This window comes from Elaeis guineensis, chromosome 14 (assembly GCF_000442705.2).
Source record: "Elaeis guineensis isolate ETL-2024a chromosome 14, EG11, whole genome shotgun sequence".
Lineage (NCBI taxonomy): Eukaryota > Viridiplantae > Streptophyta > Magnoliopsida > Arecales > Arecaceae > Elaeis > Elaeis guineensis.
The window spans coordinates 55,970,944-55,996,045 of NC_026006.2; the positions used below are offsets into that span (position 1 = coordinate 55,970,944).

At 38.5% G+C, this 25,102-nt stretch overlaps 1 protein-coding gene across 2 annotated transcripts; it reads left to right on the forward strand.

The window, feature by feature from the left end:
* The first annotated feature begins 32 nt into the window (after positions 1–32).
* Positions 33–19,439, forward strand: LOC105057692 (4-alpha-glucanotransferase DPE2). Of its 2 annotated transcripts, XM_010940378.4 has the most exons (23): positions 33–260; positions 1,051–1,428; positions 2,882–2,999; positions 3,095–3,150; positions 3,369–3,496; positions 3,652–3,781; positions 3,906–4,102; positions 4,273–4,351; positions 4,500–4,538; positions 7,045–7,164; positions 7,305–7,406; positions 7,604–7,687; positions 7,812–8,054; positions 8,169–8,294; positions 8,395–8,469; positions 8,565–8,636; positions 16,785–16,904; positions 17,066–17,163; positions 17,373–17,532; positions 17,617–17,715; positions 18,357–18,554; positions 18,629–18,722; positions 19,006–19,439. In XM_010940378.4, the coding sequence occupies exons 2-23, from the start codon at positions 1,075–1,077 to the stop codon at positions 19,212–19,214; spliced, it is 2,901 nt and encodes a 966-aa protein (XP_010938680.1). In that variant the 5' UTR covers positions 33–260; positions 1,051–1,074; the 3' UTR covers positions 19,215–19,439. The 2 variants fall into 2 exon arrangements, with proteins under 2 accessions (XP_010938680.1, XP_073104819.1); XM_073248718.1 differs by lacking the exons at positions 18,629–18,722; positions 19,006–19,439 and having other exon boundaries at positions 18,332–18,531.
* Positions 19,440–25,102: the final 5,663 nt, after the last annotated feature.

Below are 25,102 nucleotides of genomic sequence, written 5' to 3' on the forward strand. Positions count from 1 at the left end.
TCACGGAGATCAGGAGAGCAAGAGCAATATCCCATCTCTCTCTCTCTCTCTCTCTCTCTCGTTCACGCTCTCTCCCCAGCCAACCACGCTGCATCCAATTTTGTTTCTGTGATCGCTCTCCCACCACAGATTCATAGATTTTTTTTTTTTTTCCCTTTTTGTTGCGTCTCCTCACTACAAAATACTTAATGCTATCCCATTTAAGAGAGAAAAGTCGAGAAAGGGAGAGTTGAGAAACCATTCGTATTGTTTCTGATTTGGTAATTCACAGATCTCATGCTCTGTTCTCTTTAGCTCTTCATGTCAGCTGGATTTTGCTAATCTTCAATTTGTGTTTTTAGTGATTGTTGCTTTTTGATTTTTGGTAGATGAACAGGTTCATTTACCTGAATTGTGATTGGTTACAGCTAGGTCCACTGCATCTTTGCTTTTTTTAAAGAATCATTCTCGATTCTTTCTTGTATAAGAATTAGCGCACTTGAGTTGGCTTTTGATGAGTTCTGGTCTGCTTTGTTTGCTTCCATGGAGTTATCTGGGGTCCTTCTGTGGTGCTAATTTGGCTGGTTCCCAGGAGATTTCAACTGATTTCAGATGCTTTTTACCTTTTTGCTTGCTAGGAGTTCCAATAACTTCTTTGTGGATTCTTATTGTGTTGAGCTGGTTTTTATGAAGTTGGTTATTCAATCACATTGCATCCTATTGTTGCAAGATTTTGGATCTCCATGCTTGTATCATTTAGTGGTGGAGTTGTGTATGGAATCTGATATATTTTCCACATGGTGAATCAGTTTTTTGGGGAATGATATGACACACTGTAATAAATTTTGCTGTATCATAATTTGATACGTCAAACTGTTCTTATAAAAATTATATCTCATGTTTGGATAATTCTCGTCATACAAGCATAAGTTGTTCGATGTTATTTTTATTTTTCATCATCTGCAAGAAGATTGCACCTCTTTATTTATAGACCATTTCTGTTGTGTTATTCCTTGACAAAATTCTTGTTGATGTATTAATTAGGATGTTTGTGGTTTGCTATATTTTTAGTTGGTTGACTTAATTTAAGAAGACATGGTGAATTTGGGGTCATATTCTGGAAAGAAGTCCTTGAGTACAGTGACTTTGCTCTTCAAAATACCATATTATACCCAGTGGGGGCAGAGCCTGCTTATTTCTGGCTCTGAAGCAGCGCTAGGATCTTGGAATGTGAAGAAGGGTCTGGTTTTAAGTCCATTTCATCAAGGCAATGAGCTTATCTGGTGTGGAAGAACTTCTGTCCCCATTGCTTTTACATGCGAATACAGTTACTATTTGGTGGATGATGATCGGAATATTTTGAGATGGGAGGGAGGGAAGAAGCGGAACTTAATCCTGCCTGAAGGACTTCTGGAAGGAGAGGTAGTGGAAATTCATGATCTGTGGCAGGTATGGAGATTTTCTGCATTTCTTCAACTTTCTTCTTTTTTGCTTGGATCAGAATTTTCATTCTGTTAAGCTTGTTCTTATCTGGATTTTTTGTAGCTTCTTTGACTTTATTGACTAAATTTGATCTTCATTTTTATACTCTGTTGCGTTTATACTGTTGTTTGTTTAAGTGTAGACCTACCTTTTATTCTCCTGTGTTTGTATTTGCTATAATCAACATTAATTTCTCAAATCTGGAAATTCTACACTTCAACCTACAACTTCATGGTGTCAAATCAAAGGGTCCTTTTTTGTGAATTGCAAAGGATCAAATATGTCGTAAGCAAGGTTAATCAGCAAGTTGAGAGTGGATATCTTGATGATTTAACTTCTGCAAAATGGAACGGTTATGTAACTAAAACCTAAGACACCATCGAAGTACAAGGCTGAAAAATATTGGCCATGAAAGCTTGTGTAATCCTTTGTTGCCATGCATGATGCTGTACTTATAATATTTATGGCAAATATACCCAAGTTACTAGCAAATTCATTGAAGTGCTCATCCTTTGTGTGCTACCAAGTACCAATTGATAGTACATAATAATGTTAGATCCATATGCCCATGAAAGCAAAGCATACCTATATGCGCTTTGCGCACAGAGTTTGGTAGTTGCTGTCTGGGTCTTAGACCAAAAAATCTCTGTGCTGAAAAATCCTTGGATTGGCATGGTAGATTTTAAAGGTGCCATTCACCTCGTTGCATGTCTAACTTGCCAGAAGTTTGAATCTTGAAAAAAAAGGGAAAGGATCCATGAGCTGGATGCAATATTCGTAGGAGCGAAAAAGCAAGTATTGAGTTTAAAATGCCATGAAGTAAAGCAGAAAAGAATTTTATGAATAAAAAATATGATAAAAAAAATAACATTAAAAGATCAGCATTGTCTCATTTATTTGGGTTCGGTTTTATTTTCTGTTCTCGTTAATGAATCTGTTAAGGGCTACATTAATTGCGATTGCAAGTTTGCGAAATCCTTTGTCGTGATTGCTTTCTTAGATTTTTTGCAAAGTCACTCACTGTGCAATATCTGCATCATATTTTTCTTTTCATGGGCTACAAGGTAGAAGATTACTTCTTAAATGTGCCAAGCAATGCAAAAGCCCTTGTGGCTTGTGATGCTGCATTTCTGCAATCTTAGCAGCTATAAGATGGCAATATGAAACCATGGAAGAAAGATAGGGAAAAAGTAAGGATCGACCTGGAATTTATAAGACTGAGACATGATTGGAGGCTCTTGAGAAACTTAAACCAACTATTCATGATTCAGTTCTATTCTTGTGGATTGACTTTGCACCTTTCCCTTGCATGTTCTGGCTACTGTCCAAGATACCCAACTTAAAGTATTATGCTGGAGCTCTTCACTTTCTTTACATTTCCTATTTGCTTATTCGATGTCTTTTTATAATCTAAATCCAGAATGCTTCAGAAGCTCTCTTCCTTAGAAGTGCTTTCAAAAATGTCATCTTTGGTGGAGATAAGAACTTGGAAGCAGAAACATATTCTGGGGCTCTTCAGAAAAACCTGGAACGGAAAGGTATATCTCCTCTAGGTCTGAAAAAAGTTGTTTGGTTTTATTTTTATCATTTTACTTCCAAAGTTTCTTACTCTTGATTCTTCAATTGCAAACAGATTCCATTGTTGTCCAATTTGTGATTAGCTGCCCATATTTAGAAGTTGGATCATCTGTAAGCCCGAATCTTATGTTTTTTTACTTGTTTTCTTCTTGCTCATTACCTTAAACGGGGACATGCTTGAATATCCCTAGTGCTAGTGTTTGTGCCTCTCTCTCTCTCTCTCTCCCCCTCCCTCCCTCCCTACATCCCTCCCCCACTCTACCTCTCCTGTCTCTCTCTCTAGTGCATTCACATTGTACTTAGATATCTAAAGAATGGCAACTTTGCAGGTTTGTGTTACTGGTAGTGTGCCACAATTAGGACAGTGGAAGGCTGAAGATGGACTGGAACTTAGCCATGCAGGAGGATCTATATGGAGAGCAGATTGTTTAATGCGAAAAGATGACTTCCCAATAAAATATCCTTTTCACTTTCTCTCTCCCTTGAGAGATCATAGCATTTGATTTTTTTTTTTTTTAAATACACATTGGTGATGGTTTAAAACATCATTTTTTTTTAATCTATGTTTTTATAATTCAACCTTCTATATCTATTTCCTTAACAGTATTCCACATACAAGTATTTCCGAGTTAGCAAAGTTCAAGGTGCTTCTTTGGAAGTTGGCCCTAACAGGGAGCTAGTTGTTGAGTTGGCATCAAAATCTCCACCAAATTATATTATATTATCTGATGGTACCTTCCGGGTAATGTATAAAATTGGAGCTGGGCTGACGTGGAAACATCTTGTTTACATTCTTGGAATATAAATCTAATTATTTGATAAGCAAGTAACAAATAGATCCTTATCAGTTAACCTTTTTCCCCCAGGAAATGCCATGGAGGGGTGCTGGTGTTGCCATACCAATGTTCTCTGTTAGGTCCAACGATGACCTTGGAGTTGGAGAGTTTCTCGATCTAAAATTACTTGTTGATTTGGCTGTGGATTCAGGCTTTCATCTTGTTCAACTCTTGCCAGTAAATGATACTTCAGTCCATGGGATGTGGTGGGACTCATATCCCTACAGGTAATTGAGATATCCTTCTTTGAAACAATAAAACATGCATAAATATGTGTTTTATTCTTAAAAATTTTTATTCTGGAAACTTCAAGCTTATAAATGTTTAAACTAGAAAAACTCATTTTAATCAATGCTCTGGTATTGAAATAGTTCTCTGAAACTTCTTACATTGACAGCTCTCTTTCTGTATTTGCATTGCATCCCCTGTATCTGAGAGTACAAGCACTTTCGGAAAATATTCCAGAAGAGATAAAGGTGGCCTCTTTAACCCTTTTTAAGTCAACATGTTGAGTTCATGTCAATATGTGGGGTTCTTATCTAGCCTCTTCAAGTTGAAAAATTCAGTGTGGAACATTTACTTGAGGTCTTTGACATTTAGCTTCCATATCCTCTGTAATTGCAGCAAGAGATCTCGAGGGAAAAAGAAAGGCTGAATCAAAAGGTAATGCTTTTTCTAGGTCAACATCATTCATATTGCAAAAGCAAAACATTGATGCTTATTTATATAGAATCCTTCTTTTTATTATTACTCTGAAATAGCCAAAATGTATGAAATGCACCAAAACTATAATAATTGGCTTTTGGTTGGCACAAGATGGACCCGACTGCTCAATGGATTGGTTGTCGGTGCTAGTAACTTTCCATAGATTTCTTTGGTTTGTCTATCATGGATGTGATTAGCCTTAAATTTGTAAACAAGCTCCCTGCTTGGTTGTTGAGGTAGAGAATATCAGTGACTATTAACCCCCAAGGCATCAATTTTTGAGAAGTCACAGTAACTTGACCTACAAACTTACCAATCACGAGTTATGGAACAAAGAACAATCTCTTAAAAGTTACAAGCTTCCTAAGTCTGTCTCTACTTGATGTCAAACCCCTATAAAATGATGCTGAATTCATGACCAGTGGGTTTTTTGGCAGGAGATAGGTTTTTCAATGAATCCTCAGACACAAGTTTGATGGAAGAGAGATCTTCCTAATCTATGCACTTTAATTTGAGCTGCAGGTTTTGATGATTCAAGATTACCATTGACTTGGCTGACGGGACATAGTTTGAAAGGAAAAGAGCAGGGGATTTTTAATTATGTTTTTGATTTTTGTCCCTGTAACTGAATGAATGTCATAGAGGCAGAATGCCAGCTGGTTATTTTTAAGTTAAAAACTAATCATGCCTCTTAAATTCTCAGGTAACTAAATGTATAAAATTACTAAGTTTTTGTGATCCAAAATGAGGCCATGTAAAGGCCTCAGTATTCTAATGTTTGCATTGTATAATTGATGAATGAAGAGATGCTCAATGAAAACTCTGACAAGAGCATGCATTGAAGCCATGGATATGTCAAATTAAGGGTAAACAATTCTAGTAGCGCATTTTTTGTCGGTTGAGATGGTTTGGTTGAAGGGTGAGAGGATAGTTCATTGTCAACCTCTTTCGCTAGTGAAGGTTAGGATGGAGAAAAGAAGGATGTATCACAAATGTTTCATCATTGGAGACCATTTTGGGCGTCCTTAAGACTAATTGAACTATAGTTCCTTTGAACTTTCCAGAATGTGAATGCTTTTCCAGTACCATTTGACAACCAGGTCCTTGATTACCAGTTACTGACCTGAGTGCTGAATATGAACCATGGGGATGTCATGATGATTTAATCCAATATGGGATATCCTCCATAATTCGGCAGGTCAGACATGTTAGCCCACTAATGCTTCCATGGAGGTCCCAAATGACTTCCTGTCTCTAATACAATCAAACTTCAACGATAGCAATATTTCATTATGCCAAGTAGACATAATTACAAAGGATTATCACCATGCAAATGGTGAGAACCATGTATAGGATTGATGCAATCCATATATGACTCATATAAAGCACAAATATTTACATATGTTGATGACATGCTATGGAATCTGTAAATGCCAAATATTTCTGATATGAGAATTTATTTGTTTTGTAAAGCAAAATTTGCATGACATGAATCTAAGGTGGCAATTTATGACCTGACTCATGAATGACCCATTTTAAGTAGGTTCAAGTTTGACATAAATGGGTTTGGGTCATAAACAAGTCAACCCATCTAGAACTGTTTATTAAATGGGTTGAATTCAGATTTGGACTTTTGACCCGTTTAACTCGTTTCGACCCATTTAATAATTGGGTCAGCTTATAACCTGATCCATTTAACATGTTTAAAACTTATTTAACCTTTTTAAAACTTGCTTAACATGTTTCTTTTTTTTTAACCTGACCCTCTTAACCTGTTTAAATTCATGTATTCTGTTAAAAACCTACTTTATCCGTTTAACCCATTTAACATTACTTGACATTTTAATAAATGGGTTATGTGGGTTAGGTCAGGTTACCTTTTTAATAAACAGGTTGAGTTTAGACCTGAATTTTTAACCTGTTTAGTAAACATGTCAGATTCAGGTTAACCAATTTTTGATCCGACCCAACCTATATCTAACTCGTTTGCCACCCCTACATGAATCCTGATTTCAGATATGTATATTGTTGAAACAAAGGTTAGATATTACACACTTACAGCATGATGTTTGTCAGTCCAGCAGAGTGCCTTGATTGTTATACTCCCCTATATATTGCCTTTTGATTGAATCTCCCCTATATTGTTAGCAATGTATATATGTATAGTTATTCTTTTATCTCTTGTTGTATCCTTACCATGGTGGTGACCACATCCTACATGTGTATTGTGCATGTAATTGAACACATTTTCCACATATTTGGCTCCTCTCATTTCTCTTCAAATCTATCATAGTATCAGACCGTTCATGATAATGAATCCTAGACAACATTAGACCATTATCATCTTATCAAATTAAATCAGTTGATGTTGGTTGCTTCTGTGATTTCAAAACTGTCTGATTGCAATTTCTTGTATTTAAATTTTATATTCAGATTCTCTAATATAAATTGTTTATTTATCCAGAATGTTGATTATGAGGCTACAATGACTGCTAAATTATCAATTGCAAAAAAAGTATTCAATCTGGAAAAAGATAAAATTCTTGATTCCAGCTCCTTCAAGAAATTCTTCTCTGAGAATGAGGTATGTCTTATACATTTTGTGGCTTATGTTTTCTCATATATTTACTGTCATGATAATTTCACAATGCAGCTTGTTTTGTAACAGAATTTCATCCTTCTAACTTTAAAATTTACACATTATGAATCTGTCACTGTACACAGGAATGGCTGAAACCCTATGCAGCATTTTGTTTTTTGAGGGACTTCTTTGAGACATCAGATCATACCCAATGGGGTCGATTTTCTCATTTTTCCAAAGAAAAGGTGTGCAAGCTGATAATTTTCTCATTAGATGTTTTAGAGATTTCTCTGAATGGTTTGTCGAGCAGGTGCCTGTGGATTATTTTGATTTGAATTTTTCTTCTATTATTTGAGTTTTCTTCTCTGTTGTTAATAGCTTAGCACCTAATAGTGCATCTGATACAATTTTTTCCAAGTTTTCACAAGTTTTCTTTTTTCAGCTTGAGAAACTTGTTTCAGAGGACAGTTTACACTATGATGTCATATGCTTTCATTACTATGTTCAGTTTCATCTGCATTTACAAGTAAGTATAATATCCTATTGTTTTGAGGCAAGCATTATGAGTGTCAATCGTTAGTTTGCTTGCATCATTGCTTCTGCTAGGACGTTGTATAACTCCTTTCATTTTATTTTTTGCCCATTATTAGTTATCAGAAGCAGCAGCCTATGCGAGGAAGAAGAAAGTAGTCTTGAAAGGAGATTTACCAATAGGTGTGGACAGGAATAGTGTGGATACTTGGGTATATCCTAATTTATTTCGTATGAACACATCTACTGGAGCACCTCCAGATTATTTTGACAAAAATGGACAAAATTGGGGTTTCCCCACATACAACTGGGAGGAAATGTCAAAAGATAACTATGCATGGTGGCGAGCCCGATTGTCACAGGTTATCTAGATTTAATCCTTATTTTTAAATGTTTGATCAGTTTTTTTTCCCCTTGTTTCCTTCTGCATGTTGTTTTTTTTCCTCAAGCTGGCCTCCACTTTTGTGGTCTAACAGATGGCAAAATATTTCACTGCCTATAGAATAGATCATATCTTGGGTTTCTTTAGAATATGGGAGCTTCCTGATCATGCTGTTACTGGTTTACTTGGAAAATTCCGTCCATCCATTGCTTTGAGCCAGGTAGCATCATATGGTCCTGGGTTAAGAAAAATAATGCAAAATGTATAAAAGAAGCAATTTTTCATCTTATCTTACTTCATCTTTAAAATTGCCTTCTTAGGAGGAACTTGAGAGGGAAGGCATTTGGGATTTCAATCGCTTGAGCCGTCCATATATCCGGCAAGAAATTTTACAGGTTCCTATGTGATTCTTTTCTGTGTATTGTTGGCTTCTGAATAACATTGTACCTGCTCAGTCATTATTATTTAATATTAAATAACTTTTTTTCAGGATAAATTTGGATCCTTGTGGACTGTTATTGCTGCAAACTTTTTGAATGAATATCAAAAGCTATGCTATGAGGTATGTCACTGCTTGATTCTTGGATAATACATTTCATAGAGGAGAGATCTATGAGTATATCAGTTTAACTGGAACAATTGTCCAGCTGACTGTGGATAAATGAAAACAATGGAGGACTTTTTAGACTACTTTTCCTAATCAAGTGTTTGCATAGTTAAAACTGAAATCCCGTTGTTGCATGAGTTCTCATAGAGAGATTCATGCAGAAGAATTGCTACTTTTGAATCCAAATGATGGGCTGATTTGAACCACGAATGATGAAATGATGCATTTACTAGCACAAATATGACCTATCACATGGAGACCTCATCAAAAATATGTTGCTTCAGGTAGGTTGTTAATGTTGTATGAATGCCAATTGCTCAAAAGCACAACTAGTAACCACAGGAAACATCTAGAAAGGAGCTTAGACTTTGTTTAGATATTTGGCCATTTTGGATTTGTTAACCTATCTTGCTCATGAACTTTCTGTTAAGTATGACTAGCTGCTCTTTAGATGCCATTAACACAATTCTTTATAGATATCTATAGAAAGATCTTTTTCATTGCACAAGTGACCCGGCTTCTCACAGGTAGATTCTGCTACTCATGGTTGCATATTTGCACACATGTTATGGACTCATTTGGTTTGCAGGGAAAACTTTTCTTCCTGGGAGGTTATTTATTTACTTCTCAGGAATTTATATTTGGTCGATCATAGAAAAATGACTTGTTATAGAGTGGTATATGTCTGGTTGAGCATCTACTTTCCTAGAAAAACTGTATAAAATATCTATTATATCCTTAATATATATAAGACCATACCTTTTTGCTCCCAAGTTCCAAACTCTATGTAAATATTAATATAATATTTATATTATATTATATTATATAAATATAATATAACAATAGATCATAATAATTTATTATATTAATACAACATTAATATATATATGTTGATATAATATTAAATATTTTAATATAACAAATTTATTAATATAGATATTAATATAATATTAATATAAATATTAATCTATTAATATAAATACTATATTAATATTAATAAAAAATAATATTAATATATTATAAATATTATAATATTTATAATAATATGAATATTATGTTATATTAATAAAATATTAGCATAGTATTAATATAATATTATATTAATATTTATAAGGATAATATTAGAAGGTTATTTTCGGAAAGAAAAGAAGACCACCAATTCTCATCCCATAAGAAGTCTCAAAACCCACCTCCTCCATAAATCTATACTTCCTATGAAATGTAGGGAGTGTTTTTCCATAGGAAGAACTTTTTATATTCTCTCTCCTCTTAAAACTCCAATCAAACAAGGAGACTTTTCTCCACTGCCCAAGAATTGCCACTGCCCCCCCTCCCCTTCCAGCGAACCAAACGAGCCTATATGAGTTCAACAAGCTCCACTGATATGTTTTTGAGGAATTAACAATGCTCTTAAAGCATTGTATAAAGCCATAAATAAAACAAACCGATTTGATCACTTTCTTCAAGCACCATGCTAGGAAGAGTCTTTACATGCTCTTAGTTTATGCAAGTGATATTATTCTTATTGAAATTGAAGAAGTTGGAAATATGCTTAAAGTCATGGAACAACACCCCGATTTAAGGTTTGACATGAAGATCATTATTTCCTAGGTGTGAAGGTAATACATTGTTGCAGGAATTTGTCATGTGCCATAGGCAGGCTTAAAAACATTTCCAATGAAATTTTAGTCATAATTAGTGAGAAGCCTGCTGACAGCCTTCGATATGTCACCTTCATTGAAATTGATATTATTCTTTATATTAGCAGATTCCTAGCTATATTTGTTGTATGACAAGCCAAGTCTGGTCCTTTGGACTGCCACATCAATTTCTTGATTCCCGGCCTATTCAAAATAGACTGAGCTTAAGTTACCATAGTCATTCCAATCTTCATTCTGGATTGAGATAGAGGACTCGGCTACCAAATGAGGCCAACTGGTGGCGAAGCTAGGTGGCTGGTAAGTCAACAAGTAGCAATGCACACTGGCATAGTGTGGCAGCTGGTAAGTCAACAAGCAGCAATGCAGTGCTACAAGCATATGATATTGGAGAAATGCTGGAAGGAAGTTTTAACCACAAATGAACCATCCATGAACACTAACCATAGTGAACAAGATACTTGAATCTCAAAGAATATCAAGTTATCAACTCTTTAATTTGGCAGATATCCAGGTGGTAAAGACAATGGTTTGGTATTTGAAGTAGATAGCTTATTATGTAATAAAGTGTGAAGCAAGGTTGGCGGAATCGGTACCGGTGGCCGGATCGGCCGGCCGGCGGTACGGCACACCTCTGTTCCATTTCGAACCGAGGCGAACCGATGAAGTAAAACACGGACGAACCGGAGAAGAAAAAGAGAGAAAGAGAGAGAGAGGGAGGGAGAAAGAAAAAGAGGAAGGAAAATCCGTCGGAGGGGCCGTCGGAGGGCAGCCGTGACCGTCAGGTGGCGGAAAAGGCTCCCGCGGCTCCGCGCGGGGAACAGAGGCGATCCGCCCCTGTTTCTCGGGGCTTTTTTTTAAAAAAGCCTCTTCAAAGTGAAGTCGGCAAAACTCTTGCCGGCTTCACTTAAGTGAAGCCGGCAAAACCCATGCCGACTTCACTTTGAAAAGGCTTTTTTAAAAAAAAGCCTCGAGAAACAGGGGCGGATCGCCTCTGTTCCCCGCGCGGAGCCACGAGAGCCCTTTCCGCCGCCCGACGGCCACGGCTACCCTCCGACGGCCCCTCCGACAGATTTTTCTCCCTCTTTTTCTTCCTCCCTCTCTCTCTCTTTTTCTTCTCCGGCACCGGCATGTGCCGTTTTGCATGCCGGAACCGTCTCGGTTCTCCGTCGGGACGGTTCGGCACGCCTCGTACCGGGCGGTTCAATCCGGTACGGCATTCCTTGGTGTGAAGGATAAGTTGTCACGTCCCAAATCCGGGACATAACACCATCATGCTACCGAAAGGTACAGTCTATGATAACACGAAGCCAATCAATCATAATCAATTAAAATTCTTCATAAATAAAATATAATAAAAAATTCAATTCTATTGTTCATCAAGTAATTAAACTAAAATTGGTTTAGAGCATCTAAATCTGAAACCAAATACCAACCCATATCTCAAAATTCATAAATAAGTAACTACAAGTTTATGAACATTAAATAAACTAATTTTTAGCTACAAAATAAATAAGCTTGCTACGCAGATCCTCAAGCCTAAATCCTTTATCGATCCTAATCTTATTTCTCTGTAAAAGAAAAAAAATAAAAAGATATGCGCTATACTAGCTCAGTAAGTAGAACCTACACTTCTTTACCGGATCAAGCATAAGTTTTTCGATGATAATGCAATATTTAAAAAATAACAGATATTATAAAAATTAAAGTATTTCATAGAGCATACAATAAAACAAACAATAAACCAATCATGCATGCATAAATCATGAACATTTCATAAACATGAATTGTAAATCATTCTTATCATATGTCCATATCATGTTTCAAAATGTTGCTCTCAGATATTCATGCTACAGTTATTGTATATCTGTGATAGGGCTAGTGTTCTTAATCAATAGAATTCTTATTTCGTATGCCAACTTTATACCCATTGGCAGGGCCTATGTTCTTATGGATATTAGTTCCGGATGTTGATCTTCCCAAAAAAATTCATTCATAGCTACCTTAGAACCTTTTAAATCTTTATATCTTTTTTTTTAAACATACATATATATAGGCAAAAAAATCATAAATTCAATCTTCATAAACATACTATTTTTATAAAATATATTCATGAAATCAATGGTCATAATAAAACATGCTTTTTCATATCTCATATGCTAATCTTTATTTTTTAAAAGATATGATTCATCAACGAGAGGTCATATGCATGAAAAATATAAAAATTTAAAAACAGATAAGGAGTGTGATCCACTTACCTCGTTCGTTCTAGATCTTCAAACTTTGTTAGATGAATAAGATAATCTTATTTAAAAATATTAAATTATAATTATTTTTTTTTAATTTAATTAAATAATAATAAAAGGAGGTTGTTGATCAGAATATTGTCCTGATAGACCATCTGGGCATCAAAGTGATTCGAGGTTATCTTTTCGGGGTCAACTCAAGTCCTTAGAAGAGGAAGGTATGACTCAACACTAGAGTTTTTAGATCTTCTTAGAGAGAGAAAGTGGAGAGAGAAAATAGAGAAAGAATTTTCGTATTCCTCAAAAAAAGAATCCATGATTCCGATCATTAGGGGTCATGTTAGGGTGACTCAATAGGGGTTAACTGTGATCAGATGCTATGAATTTTTGAGAAGGATCGGACTGGGATTCGATAATCTATACAACTATTGAAGCAGTCCCCGATCATCTTGTTTTCATCTCAAGTCCGTACTGGAGATCATAGATTAGATAGAGAGAGAGCGGATGGAGAGAGAAACCCTAGAGAGATAAGGAGAGAGACAAGAGAGGGAAAATTCTTTTTCTCTCTTTCTTTTTTTTCTTTTCTTTTCTTCTTTTCCTTTTCTTTTCTTTTCTTTTTTCCTTTCTTCTTTTTTTCTTGGCCAATCAAGGAAGGACTTGGAGGTGCATGGCTGGAAGTTTGGCAGTGGGCGGCGAACAGGCGGCCGGCGGCAGCGGAGCAAAGGACAGCTAGTGGCAAGTGGCCGGCCAATAAGAAAAATTTGGAAAAATAGGAGACCACCCCTTTCCTTGAACTTTCTTCAGTCGTTGGCCGATCACCGACAGTCATTACCTTCGGGGAAGAAGGTAGGGAGGTAGGGGGTCGTGATCTAGGGGTGCGGCACCACAGGCGGCAGCGCCAGTGGTCGGAAGCAGGGGAAAAGGGCTCGGCCAAATAGTAGAAAAATAGGATCTTCATTCTCTTGAGTTTTCTGGCAACTCCGATGGTTGGTAGCCATGCGCATTAGCATGGGAAGAAGGGGAAGAAAGAGAGGAAGAGGGGCCGGGCTTATCTCGGGCTCTGGTGAGGTCTTCGGCCAGGATTTTAGGCCGACACAGTGAGGGTATCCATGGCTTCAGTGGGAGAAATTGAGGAGAAGGAAGAGGAAAGACTAGTGCTCGTCATGACCGGCTTTGGAGGAGGGAGGGGGAGATTTTATAGAGGACTTCCCAGGGTCTTTGGAGGCCCTTAGGAGTCCAATTCTAGTCGGACATGAGGGAGAAGAAGACTCCCATTGGGAGTCTTTGTCTCAGACTTTCCTTTTTTTTTTTTTTTTCTTTTTTCATTTGGCATGTGGCTGGGTATGGGCTAGTCCATGGTGGACTGCCCCAATTGGACTGGGTTCTTACATAAGTGAACCAAAAAATGCAGCATGAACCAATAATAGACTCCATGTTGGAGATGAGAGCTAGGCTATTGTGCATGCAAAAGCCTGAGTCCTAAGAAGAGTTTATAAAATGACAATAAAGAAGTGGTACCAGAACATGTTAAAAGGAAGATACTGTGAGGCAGGCAAAATTGGAAAGGTCAAGGACATGAAAAGGCCAACAACATCTCTGAATGAAGTGTTAACCATGATTCGGTCTGTGTTAAAGTCCAAAAATATAATTTCGAGGTAATGGAATACCTGAATGCATGATTAGGAATGAAGTGGACAAGGTGCTTGCAATAACTTATGGAAGAATTCAATGACAATGGAAGCACTTAAGAGTTTTAGATATAAAAAAAGCCCATTAAAAAGAATTGAGCACGTCTACAATCTGCTAGATGAGTTAAGTCTTTCAAACAAATGAGAAGGATATACTGAAGACTAAAAACTCAAAAAACTTTTAATTTGGATTGTTAAAGCTCCAAGGGCTACGAGGAGGTCATAGATCTTGCTAGATAAATGTTGGTTCATATGTAACCCTGGAGCTGGTGGAAGGTTTCTTGATCATGTAAAATGGAGAATAGAAATTGTTATGAATTAATGGCATGCTACTCTAGAATATATTTCATGACTTGGCAAGGTAGTATTCCAAAGTGGGATTTACATAGATAAAAACTGTGGAAGGTACCACAAGCCCAAGAAAAGATGACTAAAATGAAAATATTACAGTAGATAGGGAGCAAAAAGGTGATGTTAGAGTTAACTTGGGTAGGCTTTCATGGGAGTTAGAGAGAAAAAGATGGCTTCATAATCAAAATAGGCTACAAAATAGAAAAGGGAGAAACGGTTAGGGTAGAATTGGAGATCAATAGGGCTGAAAGGATAGCTTAAAAGATCCTGGAAATTATTTTGACCAAAGACAAATTGAAGCCTAAAAAGTCCTAAATTTCCTTGATTTGAAGCGAAGGGGGATGAAAGCTTGAAGATATCATCCTAAACAACCATGATATAAAGAAGGAATCCTAATATGAAACAATCAGATCATAGGATCTTGATACAAAAATTGATTGTGCATATTAGGTTGCCAATTGACATATGCTTGCTACACTTTAATAGGGGCAAGATAGGACTGAGGAGTGGAGATGAAGGTTTGCCGTGCCAGATTGAATCAGACATTATGAGGTGTGCAGTACCATACTGGTTTGGTACCAGAATGCGGTATAGCGAGCATACTAACATTCGGTATGCCGAACCAGCCTTGTACCAACATAGTAACAGGTTGGCACCGATACAGGGCCTGGTACCGAGACAGTAAATCTTAGTGGAGGCTGTTAAAAGATAAAACAGAAGGTTTATGCTTCTGTTTTACTGAATTTCACTAGTTCTTTGTTGGCTACAAGAGGGAGAAATGGCCATATAGAATGTCTATAATAGCAAATGTGCTAGACTAAATGTTCTATCAGAAGCTCTACAAGTGGTCTAGAAGCTATGGATAGTCTGCTAAGATAATAACTCCAAGATGCGCTGCCCCAGCAGTTTTAGACTTTGACTAGCCTAAGTTTCCAGATTCTGGCAGCTGTTGCTGCATATACAGGCATTAATAACAGTGGAGGCATCATTTATTCATTGTAGAACTGAGATTAGCCTAATCATTGCTAAAGTGCCTTTCTGAAGCTTTTTGATGATGCGTGTTGGGATTTGGGTCTTTGATGGCATGACAAATAAAGAAAAATGTTGGATGTGTACTTTCTCTCATTAGGTTATGAAACTGGTGCTTACATCACAAAATTTACACTCTTGGACAGCACCATGCTAGGATGTAGCGTGTACAAAGTCTATACAAAATCCATCACTAACTCATACAAAGAATAAAAGAATGCATGAATGGATGGATTGGTCAACATATACTTGCTATGGAGGTATGAATATGATAACCTGGCATTCTGTCTATAACAGGACAACATACTCCTTTGTTAGATCTTAGTTATCTAATAAAGACTCATGAAATTTAAGCTAAGGAGGTGCAAAAGAAAGCCAAAAAAGTTGATCATAGATTGGTTTTGCCAGTTCTCTTTTCACAACAGTGTCTTTCATGATCATTTACCTCAGTGTTAGCCATTCGTGACTTATCATCTGCCTAGAGTTGTGCTGTAATGTTGGTATGCATCAATGCTATTTGTAGATATTTTGAGTGTTCTAGTTTTTGGCTATTATTGTCTAATGCACTCTGCCCATACCTAAGCCACATGCAAGTGCATATTAGCCTTTCTAAGTTCTGATTTATAGAGTTAATATACATGGCCGGTTTTTATAATATGATTTGCATTCAATATGTTATGACATACCGGTCTCCACATGCTGTGTAATATAGTCTGCACATATAGCATAGTCTGCACATTTGTGTAGCGGGCTTGAGCCCAGAAGTTGCACCCCTCCTCCAAATGGAGGCGGTTCCTTTTACCACTCTTCGAGCTGTTTTATCGAGAATGACGTGCAGGTAATCCTTGCATCAATTCGTTTAAATGATTTTTGGCCCTTACGGTGTTTTCTTGATAAAAATTATGGTCTGTGTGCATATTTGAATAATCCAAAATATGATCCTGCATGTTTTTGTTCCCCAGAGTATCCTCTGTCGAAAAACCAAATATAGTCTTCTTAATTCCAGTTGTTTGGTTCTGCTGTGTTTACATTCTTATATATCACCTGATTTGTTCTTGTTTTACCTGATTAAATCAACACATTATATTACTAGCATTTTTCTGTTTTTGTCTTTGGTTTTGATTTTTTTAGTTCAAAGAAGACTGCAATACAGAGAAGAAAATTATTGCGAAGCTTAAATCCAGTCCTGAGAAGTTATTGTGGTTGGAAAAAGAAGACAAGATACGGAAAGACCTTTTTGATCTTCTACAGGTAGATCATCTTGACATGGAAAGAAGCCAAATGGGTTTGCATGCTGTAAATAGTTTTTGTTTAGCTATCAGGGCTGTTAGTCTCATATTACAGTTAACTTCTTGAGACAGCATTTTCTGGACATGTTAATGATTGCTCTGCAAATTCTGTTGTCTCTGCAGAATATAGTTCTAATTAGAGATCCTGAAGACTCAAGAAAATTTTATCCTCGTTTCAATCTTGAAGATACCTCCAGTTTTAAAGATTTAGATGAACACAGGTACTTCTACCATGCTATATTACATGAACCTGTAGTGCTTTTTTTTCAAATGAAGTTAAGAACTGATATCTGTTTGTCCAAGATCTCAAATGAATAAGGTGATTCAAAAAGTTTTCTTTTCTTGATTTCTTATTAGTTATAAAATATGGCATCATACCTTCAATTTGCTTTGTGGTAACTTATTCCTGACTAACTCTTCCTTGTTACAGTAAAAATGTTCTCAAAAGATTGTACTATGATTACTATTTCTGCCGGCAAGAAGCTCTTTGGCGTCAAAATGCACTGAAGACTCTGCCTGTCCTATTGAACTCATCAGATATGTTGGCTTGTGGAGAGGATCTTGGCCTTATTCCTTCCTGTGTCCATCCAGTATGCTCAACTGCAAGTTTAACCCTGGTTTAAGCCTATGAATTACTTAATTAATGAATATGTACTCTTCATGCGCTTATCCAGGTCATGCAGGAACTAGGGTTAATAGGTTTACGTATTCAAAGAATGCCAAGTGAGCCAGGCCTAGAATTTGGTATTCCATCTCAGTACAGCTATATGACGGTACACTTCTTGACCTTGTGTAATGGATTAATATAGTCCAATTTTCTTTCTGTTAGTTTATTTTTTTGCTCATGCATTTATCATACATGGTAGTTGCTTTTAAATTAGATTCAATAAAGTTTACATAGTATTGAAAGAAAGCTTTCGTAGAATGTTGAATACTGTGATAGATTCTAGATTTAAAACCTTTCTTTGCTGTGTCATTTATGATATAATTTAATTATGCAAACTATTCTATCAAAACATACCTTTCAAATGACTTATAGCTATAAATATCCATCTTTCAAAAGAAAAAACATGCGTAGACTTGGATGGTTTGAACAAAAAAATTGTGGATTGCTAATGGGTCCAAAAGGTGAACTGGCACTTGGGGCGTGATATCTGATTATCTTTGTAAATTAGTCAAATGCAGCATCCTTCCTCTGTCCTTACTGAATTTTAATATATCAGTCTTAATTGAAATGATATTATATGTATTGAATTTAAGCATTTAACTTCTCAAATAATAGAATGTGATTGAGAATTGTTTGATGTGATGTATCTATATATATATATTTTTTTTTTTTACTGAAGAGTTAAGTTGATTGTCTTTAAATTTAATAATCAGCAAAGATAGATTGGGTTCCTATGAAAATTTCTAGGTATGTGCACCATCATGCCATGACTGCTCCACTTTGCGTGCTTGGTGGGAAGAAGATGAAGAGAGAAGCTGCCGTTATTACAAGACTGTGGTTGGATGCAATGATGTGCCCCCTTCTTGTTGCACCCCAGAAATAGCATACTTCATCATTCAGCAGCACTGTCAAGCTCCATCAATGTGGGCAATCTTCCCACTTCAGGTACTGAAACCTGAAATATACTCTGTACTCAGACCACAATAGAAATTTTGTATTCATCTGAGTGCTGTGATTAGGACTTGCTGGCACTGAAAGAGGAATACAGAAGTAGACCAGCAGTAGAGGAAACAATCAATGATCCCACAAACCCAAAGCATTATTGGCGATACCGTAAGTAAAATTTTACTTAACATATTCCATTTTTTTTCTTTTGTCTAATGGGGCTGAAGTTAAATTACCTAAACCATATAATGAAATTAGTTAAAGTGGAAAAGTTCGTTATAATTAGCAAATTTTCTGAGCACTAATATTTATTGATAAAGCCTTACTGATATGATTGCTTACCATTATATGAGGACCAACATTGCCTTTGTTATTGCATATGAACTTTTAGACTACAAATGAATATTCCTTGTCATACCCTCATTTTTATGATCTTTGATGGTGCATGCAGGTGTACACGTGACATTAGAGTCCTTACTGGGTGACGAGGATCTAAAGACAACCATAAAAGATCTTGTGAGAAGTAGTGGGAGGTCATTTCCTGTGACTGTAGGGTCTGACGTGCAAGAGAACCAAAACGATATTGCAGGCTTGGTGAAGAAGCAAATTAAAAATGAGCAGGAAAAGATTTCTATGGTCCATTTAAATGATCATTCATAGAACAGAAGCCTGTGATTCCATGCCATCCTGCTTTCTCTCTTTTCTAAGCTATATTGTAGAATGTTCATAAGAAATAGTCAGTACAAGCCAAATGCTATATCTATTAGAAGATCCAGATGACCCTAATCGTGGCATAAACTTTTATAGAATTAATGTAGCCTGCACCGGATAAATAATTTGAATATGTCTCATCAAACATCTATATGATTCCTTTTTTTATCAAAAGATACTGCTGTTCCTTTGTCACAGTGAAAGATGAGGAGATAAATCTATTTGTAAAAGCTAAAACCTATTTACCGGATAATGCAAATTAAGTGGCTATCAGTCCGATTTTTTTCCCTGTAAGTAATTTTGTGATGATGCGGACAGAGATGATTATGGCATCTAAGTTTTGTTTCCATCTAAGCTGCTGATTAGCTATAGAGCATTCGTTACAGTGAAAGTATTGCCTTATAAGTGTCAGTGGTTTCTTTTAAATTTAAGCGCACTTCATCTACTGTTCTGTTGAATGAGGATTTTGTTGCTGTCAGAGTACACTGTAGTCCAAGGGGAAACAATGCTCCAGAATGTACTTAAGGATAAATAAATCTACCAAATCCTATTCCATTTGGGTCTGTAATATCAATATTTTATCTATCTTTACAGTATACTTGAGAAAAATGGGATATTCAATATTCTATGCCTGAGGATGGGGTGTTTGGTTTACAAACGATATAGGAATCGGAATGGATTAAAATCGAAATTGGAATAGTCAAATTAGAGTCGGAATGAGAATTTGAATCTTTAAGAAAAATTGGAGATTGAGTTTTAGATAGATTGTCATTCCATTCCGTCCTGAAATTAGAATCAAAATAGGATTTCTCTCAATCAAACAGTCAAAATAGGAGTCATCTATTTTTATTTCAATTTCAGACTTCCAACTCTCCCCAGTCAAACACCTCCTAAGTGTTCTTGAGTCCATTCTGCTTCACTCTAGCCCCTCCTACCACCCTTTTGGAGTGGGGCCTTGAGTTCCCCAAGAAGGATCTTGATCTCATGATCAAGGTTGAGATCAAGGTTCTTCCGGAGTTCCCCAAGAAGGATCTTGATCTCATGATCAAGGTTGAGATCAAGGTTTTCGCGGAAGAAGGCTGCATTTGCTATCAAATAGCTCTGTTTGCTATCAAATAGCTCTGTTTTCTTAATGCGTATCCTATCTATTTCAGTTCCTTCCATTATCGGTTTTGTATAAGATGTTGGTTTCTTCTTGTTGCTAGGTGTTAGGGTTTATGGTGTTTGTATGAGTTATATTGGTGCTTGTGCTGGATTTGATATTTGTGCAAGATCTAGTTGTTCTCTCCACCATCGATTCTTCTCTCTCGAAGCTGTTGGTTGGTATATTCTATATCTTCTCTCTTCTTTATTGTACTAGTGTACAAGGCTCGTGTCATTGCAGAGTTTGGGATACATGGAGAGACTGTTTTTTTATTTCAAATCCATAACATCCAGGTTATAAGGGAGCAAGCTTACTATTGCAACGAGGAGAAATTATATCTTGCATCACGTCACCGTGTACCACAGGAACAGATGGGGACAAGATGCGCAGGGTGGCAATTGGAGACAAACTCATGGTGAATGGTTTCCTGTAGTGCACCTATTCACCATTTACCATGCATTCGTCTTCGGTTGCCACCCCATATTTCATCTCAGTTTGTTCTACGATGCACCTCTTTATAGTGTATGTGGTATAAGATATAATTTGTCATTAACAACCATGCCCTCTCTTTCTCTCTCTCTCAATTCTCCTTTTCTTCTTCCTCTTCCTCTCCTCCAATTCTCTCTCTCTCTCTCTCTCTCTCTCTCTCTGCCTCCCTTCTCATGTTGAAGTCAAATAATAACCATCAAAGGCCTCTTTTATTGCTCCATCTTCCTCGCTTGCATCGAAGCCAAACTATCATCACCAAAGGTCTCTTTCACCACCACTCGGGCGTTAGCCTAGTTGGAACGGGCCAAATACTTCCACTCTCTCGACCACAATTCAAAATGCGCATGCGTCGATTAAATGGGGGAGCGGGTGCCCTATACCTTGGTCAGGGTGTGTGGAGTGGCACCTGATCCGACCGGCGCTCACGCGTGGCACCAAGGTGGCATACTTACTTTCGTGGTGGGGAGTAGCGGCCTGATGCTATGAATCAAACATTCCTTGATGGGAGGGGGCCCTCATATTGGAGATGTCTGGTTAGGACACCATCTCCATAGGATCTTTTCGATACCGCGCGTCACAGTAGGAAAAAAGAAGAAATAAAACAGAAACAATCAAATACATGGATCAGCCAAAAAAATGCTCACCTCCATGAGGCATGCAAGCTTCACTATAAGAAAAGAGAAAAATTACAAGAGGAGATCACACCCTCAATCCTCGTACACCCAATCTTTCCTTCACAAGAAGCTCTCCCTCACAAAAATTCTCTCTCCAAGAAGACCCCCCGAGCCCCTGAAATGACCGCTGTCCGCCGTCTGACAGTCTGCCTGAAGTATCCTGCTCCTACTTTCTGTCAGTGCCTCGTCTCTGCTACTCTGGATCCTCTGCCAAACAATCAATCACTATTCACATCTCTGTTCTGTGAACAGGGGCTTTAAAGCCCTGAATCTGAGTGGAAATAGGAGTTACGGACTCCTCACAGCATCCAAACAGGTCCCTGAACCATCAGATCAAGATCGGCAACGCTCCAGACCGTTCTATCGCATAATCGGTCCATGAAAAATCCTGTGGACCGTGAAAAATTATAGAAAAATGCCTGTCGGTCCATGATGGACCGTGAAAAAACAAGGAGAAACACCCTCTCGATCCACGCAGATCCCCGTGGACCGTCGGTCCATGCACTATGCATGGACCGTGTGGAAACAACTCGCGCGGGCCGTGCAGCGCATGCCCGCATGGGCCTAGGCCATGCCTGCGCGTGCCCGCCCGAGCTTGGGTCGCGAACCGTGTGCGCCCATGCATCCGTGCACCGAGCCGCATGCTTGTAGTCTGGTCGTGCACTGCCACGTGCGGTCGCATCACCGTGGCCTCCGCCGGCCTCCATCATTTTGATTTTCGTACCATCTTCTATCGAGCGTATCTCCTTCATCCGATCTCCATTTGGACTGATCTTGGGCTTGTCGCGGATCTCGCTGTGAGATTAGTGTGGACCAAATCTCGAAGCATCAAATCCTAACAATCTCCACCTCGACTCGACATTCGACCTCCTCCTAACTCTAAGAGCTTCTGAATCTCCTCGTCTTCATATCTTTGGGCAATCGCCTACTGATCATAGATGAACAGATATAGGAGTCAAGCCAGACTGCTCGATCCCATCTCTATCGTCTGCTGTGCTCCTCCTAACTTGAGACCTGCTCGGGGTATCATCCTGTGGTAATAGAAATCTCACATTGTAATATCGCCTCTCATCTTTTCGAATCTCGCATCTCATATCCGATCTACCTCCACCTGGAGCTCCACCTCGTACTAAGCTCTCCGTCAGGTAATAGTATCCTCTCGTCCTCTTCTTTCCCTCCAAAATAATCCTATCGCCGCACAATACCTTCAGGATTCTTCCAACAGCTACCGTCCTGTAGCCTCTCAAATCCAGTCTGCTCAGTGAGATAAGATTCCATCTGAAATTTGGTATGTATCGGACCTCTCCCAATCTCCTTACTATACGATCATGTGTCCTCTAACTGACCATCCCAATGTCTCTGATCGCATAGCTCGATCCATCCGGTAGATAAATAGTACCCTCATTACTCTCCAAGAAGTCAAACTGCTCCTCTCTGCAACATACATGATAGGTACATGCAGAATCTAAAATCTATTACTGTAAAGAAATAGATATCTCCAGGACATCACCTTCTGACTCGCTACTGATCGTTGCTGTAGTAGCCATCGTCCGATCTCTGAGTTGAGAGCAATCTCTGGCTAGATGCCCCAACTCGTTACGCCGATAACATTTGGTCTTGCTCAAATCCCTCATCCTGGACTTGGACCACCCTCGTCGTGATCTTCTGTCGCTCTGTCTAACGTCTCCTACTCCTCCATAAACCACCAAAGCGGAGCTGTTACCTGAGCTCAAAATTAGATTCTCCCTCTTGAGAACCTCATTCTGAAGAATCACCATAGTGACCTTGTCCATCTTGATGGTGCTCTTCTCCACTAGAAGAGCAGTCACCAAGGACTCATATGAAGGAAGAAGCGACGCTAGCAAGACCAGCACCCTGATTTTTTCCTCAATTTTTTTGTCAATGCTGAGGAGGTCGGTGATGATCTTCTGAAAGTGGCTGAGATACTCCTGCACGCTCTATCACTCAGTCATCCGCAGCTGGTAGAACTGTCTCCAAAAAAAAAAGATGTTGGTGAGACACTTCGCCATATATAACTCCTCGAGCTTCGACCACAGCACCGTCGAGATAGTCTTGTCAAGTACATAGATCACCACCTCATCTACTAGGTACATGCAGATGGTACTCACCGCTTACATCTGGAGCCGCCTCTAATCCTGCACCTCCATGGTAGTCGGCTTCTCCTCGTACAAGAGAACATCGATCAACTCTTGCTGGATGAGCACGTCCTTCACCCTTGCCTGCCACAAAGAGAAATTGCTCTTTACATCAAATTTGTTGATCTCCATCTTGATTGGACCTGTCTTTTTCATCTTCAATCTTGTTCACCACCACCGTCGCAATCTGCATTCTGGTACCGTCTTGCTTTGATACTACTTGTTGGAGATGTCTGGTCAGGACACCACCTCCACAGGACCTTTTCAATACTGCATGTTGCAGCAGGAAGAAAGAAGAATAAAACAGAAACAATCAAATAAATAGATTAGCCAAAAAAAGGCTCGCCTCCATGGGGCATGCAAGCTTCATTATGAGAAAAGAGAAATATTATAAGAGGAGATCACACCCTCAACCCTCGTACATCCAATCTCTCTCTCACAAGAAGCTCTCCCTCACAAAAGCTCTCTCTCTAGAAAGATCCCCCTGAACCCCTGAAGCAACCGCTGTCCGCTGCTTGACAATTTGCTTGAAGCACCCTGCTCCTGCTCTCTGTCGGTGCCTCACCTCTGCTGCTCTGGATCCTCTACTGAGCAATCAATCACTATTCACATCTCTGTTCTGTGAACAGGAGCTTTAGAGCCCTAAATCCGAGTGGAAATAGGAGTCATGGACTCCTCACAGCACTCAAACAAATCCCTGAACCATTAGATCAAGACCAGCAATACTCTAGGCCATCTGATCTTGCAATCGGTCCACGAAAAACCCTGTAGACCGCGAGAAGCCATAAGAAAATGCCCACCAGTCCACGATAAACCATGAGAAACCAAGAGAAAATGCCCTCTCGATCCATGTGGGTCCCCATGGACCGTCGGTCCACGCACTGCACGTGGACCGCATGGAAAAACTCGTGCGGGTTGTGCCCGCGTGCGTGCGCTCAGGCTAGGTCGCGAACCATGCACGCCCGTGCGCTGCCACACACGGTCGTGCCACCGCGGCCTCCGCCGCTCTGATTTTCGTGCCATCTTTTATCGAACGTATCTCCTTCATCAGATCTCCGTTTGGGCTGATCTTGGGCTCGTTAGACTCCATTCGTCGTCGCGGAACTCACTGTAGGCTCAGTGTGGATCGAATCTCGAAATGTCAAATTCTAATATCTCATTCGAAGGATAGCTACATCAGGCCCACGCTGCCCCCAAACCACCCACCCCACCACTGCATCTCTCACGTTTATGCTGAAGCCAAACAAGCGGCACCGAAGGCCTTCTCCACAACTTCCCCTCCCGTGCTCATGCTAAGGTCAAATGACCATCACCAAAGGCTTCTTCTTCTTACCAAAAAAAAAAAAGTCCTCTTCCACTGCTATGCCTATTTTG